The following is a 21,183-nucleotide window of genomic DNA, read 5'->3' as shown; positions in this document are numbered from 1 at the left end:
TGTGTTGTGGTGATTTTCTGGTAAGGTTTCTTGGAAGATGTATTTGAATATCGTTAGCTTCCAATGTCTGTTGCTTGGTTAACTCTATTTCCTCGAGTGTAAATTTTCCATTTGTTAAGAATGTTCTGTTTCTCCCATTCATTTTCCTCAAATAGTTGGTGATTGGAGGCTCATGTCTGTGGCTGAGATTTCCCTGGTAGACAGTCTGCCACATCTGTTTGCACAGCTTTGGTTACAAGAGGGGTGAGAACTGCCACTGCCTAGGTGTAAATTTTGGTTGGTTTCCTCAAGAGACTGGGGCAGAATAAAAGTACCTAATGCCTAGTCTTCTATGTGAAGCTGATCACTGCTCCTCTCAGGCATTACCAGCTAACCCAGGCAGCAAAACACTCCTATTTATCCTCCTCTTTTTAATTTTATGGTGACAAATGACTGAAATCATTCATGTCCAAACACATCTAGGAATCACTAGTATTTCCAGTAATGATGTTGTTGTTGTTCAGTCGCTAAGTTGTGTCCAAATTACTGTGACTCCACGGACTGCAGCACACTTGGCATCTCTGTGTTTCACTATTTCCCGGAGTTTTGCTCAAATTCATGTCCATTGAGTCGGTGATGCCATCCAACCATCTCATCCTCTGTTGTCCCCTTCTCCTCCTGCCCTCAATCTTTCCCAGCATCAGGGTCTTTTCCACTGAGTCAGCTTTTTGCTACAGGTAGCCAAAACTTTGGACCTTCAACTTCAGCATAAGTCCTTCCAATGAACATTCAGGGTTGATTTCCTTAAGGATTGACTACTTTGATCTCTTTGCAGTTCAAGGGACTCTCTAGAGTTTTCTCCAGCATAACACTTTGAAAGCATCAATTCTTTATTGAAAGCATCAATTCTTTGGCACTCAGCCTTCTTTATAGTTCAGTTTTTGCATCTGTACATGACTACTGGAAAAACCATAGGTTTGACTGTACGGACTTTTGTCGGCAAAGCGAAGTCTCTGCTGTCTAAGTTTGTCATAGCTTTCCTTCTGAGGAGCAAATGTCTCTTCCTGATGCAGGGATTGAACCCAGGTCTTCTGCATTGCAGGCAGATTCTTTACCATCTGAGCCTCTAGGGAAGCCCCAGTAATGATGTAGGGCAGGAAAATCTTGTCATAGATTTAAGATGATGCTATTAAAAAAACAGTAGTAGCCACATGTGATGCCTACCCTCAGAACTGAGGTGTTTACATTTATCATTACTATTTAGGAAATACATATAGCTTAATCATAATCTTACGACATTTATCTGAGTTTTTTTTTTAAACATAAAGTGACAGATTTCAGGAGCTCAAAAAATAGTAGCCAAAGTTCTGGAACAACTTAAACTACAGAAATTTTATGCTGGCACTGAGCTTCTTCAAAACCCCACAATGAAAAATGAAACTATTCAAAACAAATGTAGCAACTCGAAAGCTATGCCCACATGAAAGAGGAAAATGGTATATGGTGACCTAGTTCCAGATACTCCAGCCAAAAAAGGCTCTTCTGACAAGCAGAGATGGTTTGAGGCACAAAACAATCTTTATTTCAGTCAACAAATATGTCTCAGGCTTTCTGTTGGGCATGGATGAAAAGCACACAATATTCAGCTCCTGTTCTTGAAGAGTCTATGATAAACACATAAGCACCGTAACCTTACTTGACTTTGCCAGCATAGATAATGAAAGCAATGTTGTTTGATTCTGGGGAAAAGGAGACAGAAAGAAAGAGAAAAAACAACTCCAAATTAGGATGCTACCTCCCACTTTAAATGTCTTGTTAGTAAGTTTTGGTATGAAGCGGCTGTAAACGTTTTACTGAAAACAGAGCCCTCTCTCCTCTGAAGCCCTTCCCTGTGTGTCTTCAGATGCTAGTAAATACCAAGCTCTAGTCTAGCTCAGAATGGGAAGAAACAGCTTTTTGTCTAGAAGGAATCATACACAGGCTTCTTTAGGGACAACGACAATAGCATTTTAGAGCCAAAAAATAAAAGGATGTATATCAGCTACTCTCGCAGGATAAGGGGAGCTCTCCTTCTACTAAGCATGGCACTGGATGTCTTAGCTACAATATCTAATTTTTGGCTTACACCAGTCCCAAGAGGCTGGTCTTATTCTCATTTTACAGTGGAAGAGAAGAGTTTCAATAGGGGTGAGATGACTTGTTCAAGGTCCCAGAACTGGAAGAAGCAGAGCCGGGATCTGATTCCAAAAGTTGATCCGACTCCCAAATCCATACACTTTCCTGAAGACCAAAGCGAACAGAACTCAAAAAACTGTAAGTTCTTTCTGTTTTGTGTCATCCCCTGAAAGTTCAACCAAGGAGGAATGGAAATATTAACATAAATGACTCTGACAAACTATAGAACATGTTCTCTTTACTGGGCTCTCCCTCACAGCTCATTTCTCTTTAAAACTTGTTCCAGAAAGTTTGCAACCCTTAGATGGTCTCCCTAGACTAATAGTCACTTCAACCACACTCTGAATTCTGAAAATAGATTCCAGAAGGAAAGATGGAAACTACATAACAGAAAGTACAACAGGAGCCAGGCAACGGTTGGGGAGTTGGGGACAGGGAGTAGGTCACACGATGAGATTCGTATTTTAGAGTTTCAGTTTGGTGGCCATGAGGATGGAGCTGGTCAGAGAATATTAAGCTTCACACCCAGGGAGACCATTTAGAAATGAAATGCAGAGTCAGCTGTGACTTAGCGACGGAAAACAACGGCCGCAGTAAAGGGAACGAGGGGCTGGGCCGTGCAGTGTGGCAGCAATCTGGGGAGGAAGGGTTAGAGTAGCAGTCCCCAGCCTTTTTGGAACCAGGGACTGGTTTCATGGAAGACGATTTTTCCACAGACCAAGGGTGGGGGATGGTTTCAGGACGATTCTTGTAAGGAGCGTGCACCCTAGGTCCCTCGCATGCACAGTTCACAGCAGGGCTTGTGCTCCTGTGAGAATCTACTGTGTTGCTCACCTGACAAGAGGTGGCGCTCAGGCAGTAACGTGAGCACTGAGGATATCCATCTGTGTAAATACAGAGGAGGCTTTGTTCGCTTATCCACCGCTCACCTCTTGCTGTACAACCCAGTTCCTAAAAGGCCATGAATGTGGAAGGGGGCAGTGTTGGGGACCCCGGATTAGAGGAATGGGAGATGGCACAGATATTGCCTTGGTAAGATCTACTGACTAGCTGGCTATAGGAAGGAGGGGAGGAAAGGAAGGAGTGTGGGGTGGGCCCCAGTTTTCTGACTGGTTTGACCAGGTTGATGGTGATTCCAGTCTTGGAGAGAAAGGGGAACAGTCAGTTTGAGGGGCAAGATGTTGGCCTTAGTTTTGAGGTGGCTGTGAACACTCCTGATGGAAATGTTCCACAGGCAGCTGGACCAATGGATTTGTCCATTCTTTCATACTACAAATAATTATCAACTTTGTGATATATACCGGGTGTTGAGTTTGGCATTATGTACGGTGAGACAACCAAAACAGATGTGTTCTGTGTCGTCACAAAGCTCACAGGCAACACACACACACACACACACACACACACACACACACACACACACACACACACACACACACACACACACTTGCTGTGTTGGGCAGAAAAGAATAAGGTATCCTGAGAAGGTCCAGCCTGAGAGTGTGAGACTTGGCAGTGAAACTGGAAGGCTGAGTTGCATAAGGTTCTGGTGCTCAGCGGTGGTGAGGTCTAACTGGAGATACGAGGGGGTCAACTAAAAAGAGGCAGGAATTGAAGAGTGTGGGGAGGAGATGAGTCAGAGGAACTACCCCATTCTACAGGCTTTTGGGTGGGGCTGAAGAACTAGATACCCCAAAGCTGAGACCAGTGGCTTCCATCCTCCCAGCCATCATGATTCATACTCAGAACACAAAGTCTTGATGTGTCTGACTGAGGTTGTTTCCTGCCTGGGGACCACGTGCACGTTGCCACCTCTCTACTTTGGGTATGTTTGGCACATGAAAATATACACAGGGCACCACTGATTTGGCCTGGATAGTGGCAGACATGACTAATCCCCTGATAAGGTTAATTCCAGACTGGCTTGAAATATTGATGCTAACTTGGGATACTTTAAAAAAAAAAAAAAGAGGCAATTTCTGTCTCACCCATGCTCCATCCTCTTCTTTAACTGAAAGCCAAGAGAATGGTTTAGGAGCCCAATAAAATCCAATCTATTCTGGCAGAATCAGAGCATCCAATGAACATTTCAAAACTACTTGGAATCATTTAATAGAGAAAAAGTGCATTGAGCCCAAACTGGGAGCTATTCAGCTATGTGTGGTAAGATCTCCAACAACATGTATAAAAGGGAATGTTTATTAAGCATTTACTACATGCTGGGCACTGTTCAATGCATTCAGTCTTCAAAAAGCCCTATGAAGGATTTACTCCTATTTTATAGATTTTATAGACGAAGAAACTGAGGCATAGGGAGGTTAAAGGCACTTTTCCAAGATACCCTGGCTTTTAATTGGAAGAGCCTGGATTCGAACCTACAAGTCTGGATCACAGAGCCAGCTCTTTTAACGACTCAATAAACAGGGTCACTACTGTACAAGCCTGTGTACATTGGAGGATGGGTCCGATTTGTGAGATGCTGGGGGAGATAAGGGGTTCCTGGGTGGCTCAGTGGGTAAAGAATCCACCTGCAATGCGGGAGACACAGGCAGACGTGAGTTTGATCCCCTGGTTGGGAAGATCCCTTGGAGGAGGGCATGGCAGTTCTCTTTAGTATTCTTGCCTGAAGAATCCCATGGACAGAAGAGCCTGGTGGGCCACAGTCCATGGCATCACAAAGAGTTGGACACGAATGAAGCAACTGTGCACCCACACATATGGGAGATGAGCTTTGTGGATCTGTCTGCATGGAAAGAGGGGACGCCTCCAGGCAGCCTTCTGGACTGACAGCAGTTTGGATGTTTTGCCTCTGACAGGGTGAAACCAGCCTCAGAAAATCCTGGGGTTTTCCAGGCAGAAGGGAACCTGGAAACCACTTAGTGTTGCTGCTGGTTTATGGATGGGGAGGTTGAGGCACAGGGGAGCAGACGGACAGTGCTGAGGAGCAGCAGAAGCTGGGTCAGAGGGAGCTTCCTCTTCCAGGAAGCCCTCCCTTCCTTCTCTGCCATGAGGATTCTGCCTCATGGGACCTGCTATGCTGTCCCCTGTGTGCCCAAGAAGCCCATTTCTGGCTGTGCAGGTGTTACAGTTTCCTTCTCAAGTCCCCAGGACAGCCAGGGTGAAATGAAGACAGACATCTCCCACCCATAGGGCTGGTGTCCCCCAAAGCTGCCTTCACAGTGAAGCCCCCTCGCACTGCAGAAACCCTCATCTCTCCAGAATTTGAAGACCCTCTCTTCTGACCCAGGCCACTTTTATCCCAGATTGGACCAGCCCTATGCAAACCCATTTCAAAGATCTCACTCAGGTCTCAGGGCTTCCCAGGTGGCGCTAGTGGCAAAGAACCCGCCTACCATTGCAGGAGACATAAGAGATGTTGGTTCAATCCCTGGGTAGGGAAGATCCCCTGGAGGAGGGCATGGCCATCCACTCCAGTATTTTTGCCTGGAGAATCCCCACGGACAGAGGAGCCTGGTGGGCTACAGTCCATAGGGTCTCAAAGAGTTAGACACGACTGAAGAGACAGCACTCCCCGAGGTCTCAGATACTCTTCAGGGCACAAGATTCAGCCTCCAGTTTCTGGAAACTGGGCAGCTCTGGCCCCTCCCCTGTCCCACCCTTGTACCACCTCAGAGGCAATACCCACCCACCACAAAGTGGTGTCGGCTCGATGGGAGCCTCTCTCTCTGGCCATCCAAAGCCAACACATGTCTTACCTTTCCACTTGGAGGTTGACTTTGGAGGGCTCCACGTTGGGATTTTCCCATTCCATCTGCGGGCAGTGCATGAAATAGCAAAGGGTATACAGGGCCTCGGGTTCCCAGTAGAGCGCCCCCTGCTTGTGGTGCAGGGGGGTGCCGTTGCCATGGTGCTTGGCATTGAGGGGCTGCAGGTGATGCATTGCTCGGGACACCAGGTCACCTGTGGACAGAAGTAAGATTTCAGATCCTTCAAGCAGCCAAGACTCACAGAGAAGAGGTGCAGAGATTCTCATCTCGACATTCCCTCGTTCAATGGAAATGGTCTCATCAGGCAGAGAGGGAAGCGTTTGTTCATTCACCACACGCCTGTCAATGACTTATCAGGTCTGGGGTGCTGCTTAAACTGTTATTCCCTCTATCTAGAACATTCTCTTTCTCCTCTTTTCCAGGCTAACTCCTGCTGATCATCCAGGTGTCAGCTTATATATTATATTCCAGGACACCGTTCTGGAATTTCCCCCACTCCCCTGTGTCAGATGCTACACTGTACTTTCTTTGTTACAGCACTTAGTACACTGTGACACAGTATTCTTTTTCTCCATCATTCCCAACAATAGCAACTCAGTCCAAAATGACACCTATTTGTGACAGCACAGTTAGAGTGCTTTAACTTTGAATTCTCATAACACCTTATAAAGTAGGCACCTTTATAAACCCATTTTACAGACGAGGACACAGAGGCCCAAAAAGGTGAAATAACTTCTCAGCAGGGCAGAGCCACGAACAGCAGAAGGCGGATTTGAACCCCAGCACTCTGGCTCCAGAATCTATGCACTTTACTATGCTCCTTGAGGGGCATGTTTCACTATTCTCAGCACTGGCAAACTCTGAGAACACTCTGGCCTTTCTCATGCTTTCTTAGAAGAAAACTAGCTTTCTCCTTCATCAAACCAAACCTGCACGTTCCCAGGTTGGCCGTGGAGAGAATATCTTCTTATGGGAGACTGGTTGGGCCTGAAGCTCTGGCTTTCCTTGACTAAGACTGTGTTTCTCAAATGTGGTTTGCTTGTAAGCAACCTTCAGGAATGTAGTTGTATCCAAGCACCACCTGTATCATTATTTACTTAATCTTCGATGGACTCATTTTATTTTTTGAATATATATATCTAAAAAAGAAACATTATGTCACTGCCATAAATGGGAAGTTAGTATCCCTTGCTGTAAACAGAAGGTCATTGTGAAAGTTAATTCAATAAAAAGAATGTAATTAATTTATACCTGAATTCTGGTCCTGTTTTCCTTTGTTAAAAAGAGCAAGTGAGAGTTGTTAGGGGCTCATATCAAGTGGAGCCTTTCCTCTGAAAGCAATTAGAATGAAAATACAATTGAAAAGCGTCACTCCCATGACCGGTGTTATCTAAGGCACTGCCCCTGTCCCTCTGGAAATCATCTCTTGCACAGTGGGAGGTGTTGCACACTTGGGGAGATGTTCCTTGAAGTTATTTTTGATGGTGAATTTGTGTGTCAACTGGGCTAGGCTATGGTGCCTGGTTGTCTGGTCAAACACTAATCTAAATGTTGCTGTGATGCTATTTTTTTTTTTTTTTTAGTTTTTTAAACTTATTTAAATATATATTTTAAAGTTTTTAGATGTTGCGTTGGTTTCTGCCATACAGCAATGCAAATCAGCTGTAATTATACATATATCCCCTCCCTCCCAACCCTCCCTCCTCTCCCCCCATCCTGTCCCTCCAGGTCATCACAGAGAGCCAGCCTGGGCTCTCTTGGACTACACAGCAAATTCTCCCCAGCCATTCATCTTACACTTGATAGTGCATGTATGTTGCTGCCACTTCCCTCATTCATCCCACTCTCTCCCTCCCACTCTGTGCCTACAAGTCCATTATCTATACCTGCATCTCCATTTCTCCCCTGCACATAGGTTCATTCATATCTTTTTTCTTGACTCCATATATATGCATTAATAGACTATATTTGTCTTTCTCTTTCTGACTTACTTTTGAAGCTATTTTTTACATGTGATTAATATTTATATCAGTATATTGTGAGTAAAGCAGATTACCCTCCAGAATGTGGGTGGGCCTCATCCAGTCAGTTGAAGGGAAAAAATAGAGGAGAAAAGAGAGAGGCCCTTGAATAAGAAGGCATTCTGTCTTCAGACTCATGATTGAAACATTAACTCCTTCTAGAATTTAATCTTCCCTCTCCAACCTAGCTCCTTGTGGGGGTCAGGGACTGTCTCCCCCATTTCCAACCCCTCATTACCCAGCTGAAACCAAGCTTGCAGAGCCCACCAGTTCTCTGCCACTCAGCTGTACCTTTTCATAAGACACTTGTACCTAAAATCTAAATGGCTCAGTGAAAGGCAGGAATTTCTCCTCTACAGGCCCAAGGCCTGCCTTCTATGGGAACATTTCTTGTCTGAGGGAGGGGCTACTTCCTCAAAAGAAGATTGACAAGAGGAATATTCATCCCCTTTGTGGGAGCCGGACTATGCAGATGAGGTCTCAGCTGAGGGTGAAAATGGCAAATATTCCCCTTTCTCTGCCATGTCCATGGCAGACATGCTTAACCAATCACAGAACTCTTATCCACTGAGTGGAGATGCAGCCTTAAAGTCCTTCTTGAGACAAAAGTCCAAGTGGTCACTATTTACTCTGATTGTCAAAGGAAAGAAAACTTCCATATCCTAAGGCCAGAGTCCTAAGGAGTCATCAAGACGACCTAACCAGAGTACAATCCACTAAGCTTAATATCTGGACAGTGATGCAGGGGTTAAACAGACAGTAGTGAGGGGCTAAACTTCCTTACACCCCTCTGCCTTTTACTAAGCCTTAACCCAGAGTCGGACCCTCCTTTTCTCCATTTCCCACAGCAGGAGAATACATGCAAGAAACTCAAAAAAGAAATCAGAGAAGGAAATTATCTTTTAGGGGTAGGTGGGTAGCGAAGATCTTAAGGGGGCCTGTAGATGGAAACTGTGGCGTCCCATGACTCTATGTGAGCAACAGTCCAGCTGTTGTTCACTGAGCATCTACTCTGTGCCAGGCACTGTGAAAAAGCGCCTTACATGCACTGTCTCTATGATGCTTCCTAAGGCCCACTTGACTTCACATTTCAAGATGTCTGGCTCTAGGTGAGTGATGACACCATCGTGGTTATTTGGGTTGTGAAGATATTTTTTGTATAGTTCTTCTGTGTATTCTTGCCACCTCTTCTTAATATCTTCTACTTCTGTTAGGTCCATACCATTTCTGTCCTTTACTGAGCCCATCTTTGCATGAAAAGTTACCTTGGTATCTCTAATTTTCTTGAAGAGATCTCTAGTCTTTCCCATTCTATTGTTTTCCTCTATTTCTTTGCACTGATCCCTGAGGAAAGCTTTCTTATCACTCCTTGCTATTCTTTGGAACTCTGCATTCAAATGGGTATATCTTTCCTTTCCTCCTTTGCCTTTTGTGTCTCTTCTTTGCATAGCTATTTGTAAGGCCTCCTCAGACAACCATTTTGCCTTTTTGCATTTCTTTTTCTTGGGGATGGCCTTGATCACTGCCTTTTGTACAATGTCACAAACCTCCGTCCATAGTTCTTTAGGCTCTCTGTCTATCAGATCTGTCCCCTTAAATCTACTTGTTACTTTCACTGTATAATCATAAGGGATTTGATTTAGCTCATACCTGAATGGTCTAGTACCCTACAGAGCCTTGTGAGTCCCTAAGAACAAAACTAGTGGAGGTGATGGAATTCCAGTTGAGCTCTTTCAAATCCTGAAAGATGATGCTGTGAAAGTGCTGCACTCAAGATGCCAGCAAATTTGGAAAACTCAGCGTGTCCACAGGAATGGAAAAGGTCAGTTTTCATTCCAATCCCAAAGAAAGGCAATGCCAAAGAATGCTCAAACTACTGCACAATTGCACTCATCTCACATGCTAGCAAAGTAATGTTTAAAATTCTCCAAGCCAGGCTTCAGCAGTATGTGAACCATGAACTTCCAGATGTTCAAGCTGGTTTTAGAAAAGGCAGAGGAACCAGAGATCAAATTGCCAACATCCGTTGGATCATCCCAAAAGCAAGAGAGTCAAGAAAAACATCTACTTCTGCTTTATTGACTACGCCAAACCCTTTGACTGTGTGGATCACAATAAACTGGAAAATTCTTCAAGAAATGGGATTACCAGACCACCTGATCTGCCTCCTGAGAAATCTGTATGCAAGTCAAGAAGCAACAGTTAGAACTGGACGTGGAACAACAGACTGGTCCAAACTGGGTAAGGAGTATGTCATGGCTGTATATTGTCACCCTGCTTATTTAACTTATGTGCAGAGTACATCATGAGAAACACTGGGCTGGAAGAAGCACAAGCTGAAACCAAGATTGCTGGGAGAAATATCAATAACCTCAGATATGCAGATGACACCACCCTTATGGCAAAAAGCAAAGAAGAACTAAAGAGCTTCTTGATGAAAGTGAAAGAGGAGAGTGAAAAAGTTGGCTTAAAACTCAACATTCAGAAAACTAAGATCATGGCATCTGGTCCCATCTCTTAGTGGCAAATAGATTGGGAAACAGTGGAAACAGTGAGAGACTTTATTTTGGGGGGCTCCAAAATCACTGCAGATGGTGACTGCAGGCATGAAATTAAAAGACCCCTATTCCCTGGGAGAAAAGCTATGACCAACCTAGACAGCATATTAAAAAGCAGATGCATTACTTTGCCAACAAACTTCCGTCTAATGAAAGCTATGGTTTTTCCAGTAGTCATGTATGGATGTGAGAATTGGACTATAAAGAAAGCTGAGCACTGAAGAATTGATGTTTTTGAACTGTGGTGTTGGAGAAGACTGCTGAGAGTCCCTTGGACTGCAAGGAGATCCAACCAGTCCATCCTAAAGGAAATCGGTGAATATTCACTGGAAGGACTGATGCTGAAGCTGAAACTCCAATAATTTGGCCACCTGATGCAAAGAATGGACTCATTTGAAAAGACCCTGATGCTGGGAAAGATTAAAGGCAGGAGGAGAAGGGGACGATAGAGGATGAGATGGTTGGATGGCATCACCGACTCAATGGACATGAGTTTGAGTAAACTCTGAGAATTGGTGATGGACAGAGAGACCTGACATGCTGCAGTCCATGGGGTCTCAAAGAGTCAGACACGACTGAGAGACATCATTTTAGCTTTACAGCAGTGATCTGCAAGCAGGGTAATTTTGCCTCCCACGGGATGTTTGGTAACATCTGGAGACATTTCTTGTGTCACATTCTGGGGACTGTTATTGTACCTAGTGGGCAGAGGCTAGAGATGTTGCTAAACATCCTACAATGCACAAATCAGTCCCCATAAGGAAGAGTTTTGCCAGGAGTCAATAACGCCCAGGTTGAGAAATTCTGTTTTACAGATAAGGAAACCAAGGTTCAAGGTCACAAAGCAGAGATAAGATTGTAAACCTGGGTCTGCCTGACTCTAATGTCTGTGCTCGTCACCCTACACTGACCTAAGTTTTTTTTACAGAGACGGCTCACTGCAGCCATGGCCAGCTTCAAGTCCATGATGGGGCAAGTTGGCATTGTGTAGCCAAGGTGTTAACAAATGCTCCTTTCCTTTGATTCAGTAATTCCATTTCTGGGACTCTGTCCCAAGGTTGGAATCCAAAATGCAACAAAATCTTCATGCACAAGGATTTTTATCCAAAACCTTATTTATAGAATCCAAAATTTGACAAAGAAACAAATGTTTGAAAATCAGAGCATGGTTAAATAAACTCTGGTATGTGATAAAACTTATGCAATTACTAAAAATGTTTACAGAGAGCTGCAATAAATGAAAAAAAATCTTTGTGTTAGAATGGTAAGTGGCAAAAAAGTGAAATTCAAAATTGCATACAGAGTGATCAGGATTATGTTATTAAAAATATGCACTGAGTAAATAACAGGGGGAAAAAAGCAAAATGTTGACCAAGGATTTCTCTGCCTAGAGGGATTGTGGGCGACATTCCCTTCCAACTTTTCTGTTAGTTCTGAATTTTGAATTATGGCATGTGCTTCTTGGAGTTATCAGAGTAATAAGCTTAGCGAGGTGGGGTTTACTTTCTAGTACCTCCTATCTAGGGCCAGGTTGGGGTACATTAATCTTTCCCTCTCTCTTTCTTGAAAGCGCTCATAAAAAAGCTCAAAATAAGAAAAATCAAAATCGGGTGGAGAAGAGAAGAGGATCCATGTTTGGGGGCCACACGTCACCCCTCCAGGTCCCCAAGACCCTGGGAAGGCTTTGGTTTTGGTTGGACTAACTGTGTCCTCAGAGCATCATTCATTTTGCCCTGCACTTCTAGGCTCCCCGCTTTTTCTCTTGTTTTCTCACCTTATATGACCCTCCCCTTCATCTTCTCAATTACTGAAGACTTTCAAGGCTGTGATCAAATGCCAGTTTTTCCAGGGAGCCCTCCAGGATGCCCCCATTCAGAATCAATTGCCCTTTACTCTGTGTACCTACAACCCCTGATGATAAAGTCTAACATGTTATGTGTTTAATTCAGACATGCTTTAGATGCCCATACATCTGGTTCCCCTATTGAGTTTAATGGATAGACACATGACTCATTCATTGCCCTGTTCCTGGAGGAGCAGTGTGTTTGGTGATTAGGGACAAGCTTTCTGGAGTCAGACTCTCTGAGTCTGAGTTTCCAACCTGCCACTGATCAGCTGCATGATCTTGAGTGAGTTAACGTCTCTGTATTTGGGGATAATTATGTCCTTTGTGAACCTGTTGTGTGGATTAAACTGATAACATGTAGAAAGTACCTAGCATTGTTTCTTCATTTGGAAAATGGAGATAATAATAGTTCCTAATGAAGCAATCATATAAATCACTTAAAGCACTTGAAATAGGGTTGGGCACATTCTGAATGTATAATAAGTATTTAGCACATATCTTTTGCTTTGTATTGTCATTCCCATCATCATCCTCATCACTAGCACCATTTCTTTCCACCATCTTGACCACCATTACCATCTCCATCATCATACTATCTGCATCACTATCAGCATCATCTCTGTCATCAGCCCAGTCTCTGGATCACAGGCCTAAAGGATGTCTCTGATGAGGGTTGGTCACGGGAGATGAAATTGGCATGGGAATTCTATAATCACTAGCTCCACTTCAAATCCCACTCTGTGTATGTGCTATCTGCTGCTTCCCGGGCAGCTTCATTCATGAACCCAAAGCAACAAACCCACTGTCACTAGCTACACTGAGTTTGGGTGGCTAGAGTTTGGTTCTAGGAACCTACTTGAGAATCTGCTTATAATCAGGTTTCCCAAATGTCAGTCATTTGAAAATCAGCATCATCAATTCTCACATATCTGTGTGCCGCAGGTCCAATTTATTTACTTAACATTTTTCTTTAAATTGGCTCCTTCTTTCACACAATACATTCATTGAAAAACAAAACTTTATATCAGTGCCATAAAAGAAAAACCAATATTCTTCTAGTACCCATAAAAAATTCATGGCAATTAAAAATAGGAAGTGTTTTGTGTATTACCTGCAATCTCCCTTGCTACCCTTTGGGAAATGGAGCTCTGCCTTCCAGACTTAGGTTATCAGTGCAATTCCCTCTAAGCTGTCTTCCTGAATGCCACTGTAATCACCCTGAGACAAAAGACTGCATATTTCAACATGGGTTCCTTTCCCCGAAACCTGTACTGTGACAGCACCTTCAATTCATTCCCTGCTGTTCATCCACAGTCAGCTACCACTTTCTATGGTACATTTTCAAAACCTCCCACAACCCTGGGGTAGGAGGTATCATCACTCTTTTTTCAGAGATGGTAAAACTGGGGATCAGAGTGATCAAGTTACTTGACCTAGGTCACACAGCACAGATGAGGAAATCAAGGCGCTCTTCAGCATCATAAACCGTGGTTTAACTTGCCTCCAAAATTTTCTTGGGCTCCAAAATCACTGCAAATGGTGACTGCAGTCATGAAATTAAAAGATGCTTGCTCCTTGCTTCTGAAGAATTGATGCTTTTGAACTGTGGTGTTGGAGAAGATTCTTGAGAGTCCCTTGGACTGAAAGGAGATCCAACTAGTCAATCCTAAAGGAAATCAGTCCTGAATATTCACTGGAAGGACTGATGCTGAAGCTGAAACTCCAATACTTTGGCCACCTGATGTGAAGAACTGACTCATTGGAAAAGACCCTGATGCTGGAAGGATTGAAGGCAGGAAGAGAAAGGGACAACAGAGGGTGAGATGATTGAATGGGCACCACCAACTCTATGGACATGAGTTTGAGCAAGCTCTGGGAGATGGTGATGGACAGGGAAGCCCTGCCACAGTGGGTTGCAAAGAGTCAGACATGACAGAGCGACTGAACAAAGACAACTCATTCCCTATTTTACAGATGAGAAAATTGAGGCACAGAAGGGTTAAGGCCAGTGACACTTTACCATTGAAAAGGGTCACAGGTACATTCTAGTGGCTAGAGGCAGCAGGACCTTATGAAAAGACCCCGTTTCCCCATTTACATTTGAGAGCACCCATGTCCAAGCAATGAGGGCTTTTTTTGTCTTTCCTGGTGACACTGAGGAGAGACAACCCAGAAACCCTTTTTACGCACAGTTGTAAATTAATGGTCCTGTTTCGAGGAACACATTGAGTGGGAACAGCAAGTTCACAGTTTAGTGTAAAAAGAAAACAGAAAGAGGCATTTTTCAATGAAGCCCTCATTTTTTTCCCCTTTAAATAACAGAAAGCAATTACTCTACTTAATGGCTGTCCAATGCAGGTTAATTGGGAGCTTGGGGGCAAGGCAAGGAACATTGGGCAGAAGAGCTGCAACAAGGTCTCAGAGGACACAAATATGGGATGGATGGGACCAAATGCAGAGTCGAGTTGATTCAAAAATAAGCACAGCCAGTGCCTCTGCTTTCCCTGGAGGTGGGGTGGACTGGCTTCCTGCAGACCTATTCCTGACCAGTTCAGGTAAGGAGGCCTGGTCTGCTCACTGAACTCTAAGTACTGTCTTGCTAATTTCCTTGGGCTCACGGTTAAGAATCACCAGGCTGTGTCAGTTTGGGGACCTTTGTGATCTCCTGATTTAGTTTCTCACTCAAATAATGTGAGTGGCTCAGTTCAGCTGGTAAAGAATCTGCCTGCAATGTGGGAGACCTGGGTTCGATTCCTGGGTTGGGAAGATCCTCTGGAGAAGGGAAAGGCTACCCACTCCAGTATTCTGGCCTGGAGTATTCCAAGGACTACAGTCCATGGGGTCGCAAAGACTGAGCGGCTTTCATTTTCACTTTCAAATAATTTGACATACAGAGATTCCAGTTCTAGCTCTCTGAGTTCAAAATTCAGTTCAATAGAACACAAAATATTTGACAAGAATTTCATTGAGTTCCCCTCCCCTGTAGCATTTTCTTCAGCTTTTGTTTCACAGACTAGTTCACTGTGGGTTATTCGTATATTCATTGGACACTCAACAGATATTTCGCAAGCTAAGGGCCAACTGTTAGGTGCTTAAAGTGCAGAACTCAGCTGGACACAGCACAGTTAAGCAGAAAAAGAAAAGATGATTTGAAATGGGGCTCTGCCACTTAGGAGCTGTGTGGCTTTCGGCAAAACATTTATCCAAGTCAGTTTTCTTATCTATAAAATGAGAATAATAATTCCTTTCATGTGCTTAAAGCACCTGGCACACAGTAGGTGGTCTGGAAATAGTGGCTGTATTTTTGCCCCAAGCCATAACATCATCACTATACATCACCACTGACGGAGGCAGTTTGGGGTTTTAATATGATGCCCTGAGGATAGAAGCAGGGCATATACAGGAAGAAGTCTCAGCGGGCAAGGGCAGGGTGAGCGGGGTGGGGGAGTGGGGTGGAATACTCGGTAACCTTCGTGAATTCTCACATCTCCAATTTAGTTTTGAGGGCAGCATTCACGATACCTGGTACAGAGCAAACTGCAGATCCTCAGACCTGGAAGGAACAAAGGTCTGACTAACGGTCCGATATTATACAGGCAGATACAGTCCACCCATATCATCTAGAAATACTAGGCTTCCCCCAGAGACAGGGAGTCATGTGTAGTGATGAAAGCTCTGGCTGGAGAACTGGATTCAATTTCAAGTCATCAGTTCACAGGTGTGGTTGATCTTAGGTTGTTTATCCCTTCTTACCTTCATTCCCACATCTCTGTGGATAATAATGGTTACACTGGAAGTAGCTCGTGTAGATTTTTCATAGTTCCCTAGATCAACATCTATTATTGCTGGCTCTTAAGAAGGCTATAGTCAGGGGCTCTGCCCTCAACCCCCGAACAGCCTGATTTAAGAAGAGCAGGGACAGCTGGGAACAGACTCCACCCCGCCATTGCTGGAACAACAGTGGTTTCTGGAATCCGCACGGGCAGAGTAACCTTTGAATATGAAGAACAGCTCTCTATGTACACAGAAGGGCAAGGCTGTATTGATTCAGACCACAGAGCAAGTCAGTCTAAATTACAGTCAGATCAGAAAAGAAGGCAATTTTATTACGTTCTGTCGCCGACGTGGCTTATCAACATGCTTCTGCATACACGTTCTACGGGGCTGACTTAATGAACGGAGGGAACCTATTCATAATTAGCAGCACCTATTTGTGTGCCAACAATTCATATGCGAAAGTCAATATTCAACGGCAACGACAGCATTTAATTTACAGAACAAATTGTCCTTAAAAACAATTTACGTGACAAGCTGCTCCTGCGGACTGCCTGCTTAGGTGAAGTGCAGATTTATTTAGCAAATCCTTTCCTTCAAGAGAAGCACTGGAACTGAGCAGAGCTCCAGCCCAGGTGCTAGGAGGGGCCCTTACAATACTTCAGGACAACCCTTTGAGACCCCAGAGGAGAACGTGTGGGGGCCTCTTCCACGGTGGCACCCATGTAGACATGATCCGACCCTGTAGCCAGAATCAGCCTTTCCAAGGTCATGGGCATGTTTTGGAAATTGGTGGCGTCCCAAACAACAAGGCATTTCTTCTTTGAGATGTTTCCCCAAGGGATCTGCTTGGACCAGCTACATCTGAATCTCTGGGGTGGGGGGCTGTTAAAATGTAGACCTTTCCCTCCCCCACTTCCAACTGTTGCAGATATCTCAAAATATCATTCACACACATCACCACCTCAAAATAATAGGTCACCAGAGTTGCTGCTAGATCTTGTTTTATAATGTTCTAATAAAACATATGATAACTATATCACATATAATGTGATATAAACTATATCACAGTTCTGCTGAAATATATTGATAACTGTCTTTTAATATAATTAGCTTCCTCTATAAACTGATACACTTTATTTCATGCATTTAAAAGTACTGTTCTAAGGCAGGGTCCACAGGCTTCATCAGGCTGCCAAAGGGATCCGCAGAATCCTTAAGTTTAAGAACAATCATACAACTGACCAGTGGCTGGAAGACCCGGTAATCAGAGGCATCTCATGACTTTGGGGGTTTGATGGGAATGGAAGCACAATTTCCAAATTCAGGTGCCAAGAAAGCTCTAGTGAACACAAGGAGCCCCTTCAGCTCGAATCAGCGACTGCTTCCCTTTGCAGAGGTGCAAGCCACGTGCTCGAAGTAGGATGACTGTCCTGGGTATACAGGGAATTCTTGGGAAGAGGTACAAGTTGCTTTATAGGTCCTCAAGTCTCTTATAGTTCAGAATGTTTTAGAATTTCACACTATCTCACACTTCAACATACTCTAGCATTTCTGCGATCATTACTCTAGTTCCATCTGGAGCTAACACATGGCTGTGTCATTGGACAATCAATTGGATCATAAGTAAATACAGTTTTATATTCCTCTGGTTGGCCAGATTCAGCCCAGATCTGAATTAGGAGGTGTAGAAGCACAGCAATCATTACTCAAACTTGGGACACCCCAGCCTTCTTCTCTCCACCTTTCTGCCCCTTCTCTCCCTCTCTTCCCATCTCTCTCTTTGTCTCTGTCTCTCCCTCTTTTTCACATTTCCCAAGGACTATGTGCCAAGCAGTATTCGTGGTGCTGAGGTTACAACAGTGAACAAAACAAATATCTCTTCTCTCTGTGAGAATATATTCTAATAGCAGGAAACAGATACTTAAAAAAATTAATGAGTCAACTATTGAGGGTGTCTGGGGGAAGGAGGGAGGGGAATGATTGCTAATGGCTATCAGGTTTCTTGTTGGGGTGATGAAAAATGTCCTAAAATTGATTGTGGTTATGGTTGTATAACTTGGAAATACACTAAAAGCCATTGAATGATGATACCCTTTAAGTAGATGAACAGGATATGAATTTTATCTCAGTGGACTTGTTACTGAAAAACAAAAAGAAATTGAGCATGTCATAGGGTAATAGCTGGGAAGAAAGGTAAAGCAGTGAAGAGGGATCAGGGTTCTTAGGGTGCTATAATTTTAAATAGGGTGCTCAGGGAAAACTTCATTGAGGGGTAACATTTGGGTGAGACTTGAAGGTAATGAGGAAATAAGCTATGTGGACATCTGGAGGATGAGAATGGTTTATACAGGGGGAACAGTATGTGCAAAGGCCCTGAGGTATGTCTGCTATGTTCAAGGAACAAGAGGTACCAGTGTGACTGAGTTCAGCAGGCCTGGGGAGGAAGTGGAGGAAGATGTCTGAGGGATTCAGGTAGGGAGCCTGGATGAAATTTTGAGGATTTTGTCTTTTCCTGTGGATCAGATGGGGAGCCAGTGGAGGATTTTGAACAGACATAGTCCCGTTGTGGAAATCAACAGTCTTTACAGCATTTACTGTGTGCTAGGGACTGCAGAGACCTCCTTGGTGGGTGTCAGCTTGCTGAGTCACCACAACTACATTCTAAGTGAAGTATTACCATATTCTCTGTTTTATAAAAAAGGGAAATGGAGGCTTAGAAAAGGGTAGGAGGCTGACCTCCATCAGAGGCAGTCTTTACCAGTCTACCTGACTCCAGAGCCCTTGCCTTCACCACGGCCATCAACACTGATCTGTGTACATAGCGGGTGCTTAATAAAAGGAGCCACCAGATTGGTTACAGAACACTGCCCTGAGCACAGTCGGCCCCTTGGGCACAGAGTAGGCAGAGAACCAGCATCCACTTACTCAGTTCTGCGATGCTGCCGACGCGGGTGGCCAGCAAGGATTGCTCGATGGTCCTCAGCTCAGACTGGCTAAACATGGGCAGCTCTCCCGGCTTGCTGGTCCGCTGTGGGTCCCGGTGAAGGTTCAGGCTGTCTGGCAGGCAGAGCACTCCTGCAGGTGGTGGGAACAGAGGGTGAAAGGAAAACAGATTGTTATTTTTCTGCTACCCAAAGGAGGGGTGCAAAACCCCTCAAACCCCACACACAGCCTCAAACCACACCAGAGTTGGTACCGCAAAGGAAACACGGGAACCAAGGCTCTGCATCCTCTTGGAAATGATGTCTAGGTCTTTCCAAAGGTCTCCTGCTGATTAACAGACATTCATCTGTATGTGCACATGCCCAAAGGACACAGAAGAAAATCATTTCCTCAGAACTGGCAGGGACCTCACTTGCGCAGAGACACCTCTTGAGAACTCAGTGGTCATGGTCCCACCAGCCTTCCCGAGGCAGCTGCCATCCCAAGCGCCCTGGAGGACATCTCTCCTGGCAGTCCTCTGAGGGCTCTCTTTACTTCCCCAGCAAATTCCACTCTGGGTGGTTGGGCTGTTATCTGTCAGACAAAGCTCTGGCTTTCTCTGTAGAGCTGTATTTCAGGAGCTAAAAAGTCCCCACGGGCTTTTGTAACTTGTATGGTGAATGCCCATGGGAGATCCCTAGAATCCAATTATTTTCATCCCGTCCTTTCCATTCCATGAACACTTAGTGAGAAACTGAGAACTTACTCGACTGACTATTCAGAAATACTCACTCTTCCTGTCATCACCACGCCCTCCACAGGCAGAGTGTGCTTTCTTGTTCCTTGACTTTTGGTTTCACAAACTTTGGCCAAAGGTATGTTAAGAGATATGATGGAACCAAACGTCTGAAAAGCACCTGTGCAGTTGAACTTGCTCTTTTGTGTTTTTGCATTGTCGTGAGAAAAACACACCCTGCTTAGCCTGCTGGCGTAAGGAAGGTGAGAGACCCACAGAGCTGATCCAGTACAATCTGTAGCTTGGAGCTGCCCCACAAAAGCAAGTGTTAATTTAATATGCCATTGAGATACCCAGGGTTGTTCATTACTCAGTATTATTATGATGATGACTAATAGGTACACCTACTGGATGTCAATCACGGAGGAGACAACGAATGAGGCAGGCATGTGTTGTGCTGCATTAGGGACTGAGGATATGGTGATGGACAGGATACACATACTCCCGTTCCCAATGGGCTCACAGTCTAAGTGGAGGAGATGGACTATTGCACACATAACCACAAAGCCATACCATACATGCTCTACGGTAGGAGAAGATGAGAAGATTAGCAGGGACCTGAACAAAAGTAGTTGTCAATAAGCTGGAAGCATTTATTGAGTGCCTACAGTAGTCCCAATTCTGCTAGGCATTTTGGAGATGCAAAAGAAGCAGAAGATGTATTCAAGAATAAACTCACTGGAGAAACAAGACTGCCAATGACAAAGCTGGAGTGCAATGAAGGAGTATCAACACACAGGTGCTGAATTATTTAAGCCAGCTGTCAGGGCGAGGGGACCGACAGAAGGCAAACGTCAAAATTCAAGCCCACTCCTCGCCCTGTGAACCACAAAAGCCCAGCAAACAAAGGCTCCTCCTTTGAACACGAGCAGGGAGAGAACATACCTCTTCTGCCCCCTGCTGCATAATTAGTGGCTCCAGCCACACTGACCTAGTCGCTCGTCTTGAATATCTTACTTTCATACCTAACAAGCTGACAACAGCGGAGAAGGCAACCATAACAGATTTTTTTGAGTAATAAACAAATGGATAAATAGTAAAAATGACCATTAATGTTTAATGTTCTTATAATCAGGAAACTGGTCAAATGAATTTCTGAGATTGTTTTCTAAAATTGTTTTCTATTGTTTTTCAAAAATCTTAGACTCAATAAGAATGTATTTTATATCACAACCTAGTACAGAGCCTTCCCAGGTGGTTCCATGGTAAAGAATCTGCCTGCTAAGCAGGAGACGTGGGTTCAATCCCTGGGTCAGGAAGATCCCCTGGAGAAGGAAACGGCAACCCATTCCAGTATTCTTGCTTGAGAATCCCATGAACAGAGGAGCTTGGTGGACTACAGTCCATGGAGTCGTAAAAGGGTCAGATACGACTCAGTGTC

The 21,183-nt window shown here is 44.3% G+C and overlaps 1 protein-coding gene across 2 annotated transcripts in view; it reads right to left on the bottom strand.

Annotated features, from left to right (window-relative positions):
- Positions 1-21,183, bottom strand: part of ABTB3 (ankyrin repeat and BTB domain containing 3) — a 323,751-nt gene that overhangs the window by 110,628 nt on the left and 191,940 nt on the right. For both annotated transcript variants that reach the window (XM_027967688.3, XM_027967689.3), the window contains exons 2-3: positions 19,010-19,159; positions 5,871-6,075 (exon numbers count right to left, since the gene is read on the bottom strand). In XM_027967688.3, coding sequence (XP_027823489.1) covers positions 5,871-6,075; positions 19,010-19,159 — 355 coding nt within the window. The remainder of the gene's footprint in view (positions 1-5,870; positions 6,076-19,009; positions 19,160-21,183) is intronic.

This window comes from Ovis aries, chromosome 3 (assembly GCF_016772045.2).
Source record: "Ovis aries strain OAR_USU_Benz2616 breed Rambouillet chromosome 3, ARS-UI_Ramb_v3.0, whole genome shotgun sequence".
NCBI lineage: Eukaryota > Metazoa > Chordata > Mammalia > Artiodactyla > Bovidae > Ovis > Ovis aries.
This window is presented reverse-complemented; position numbering and strand designations above follow the sequence as displayed.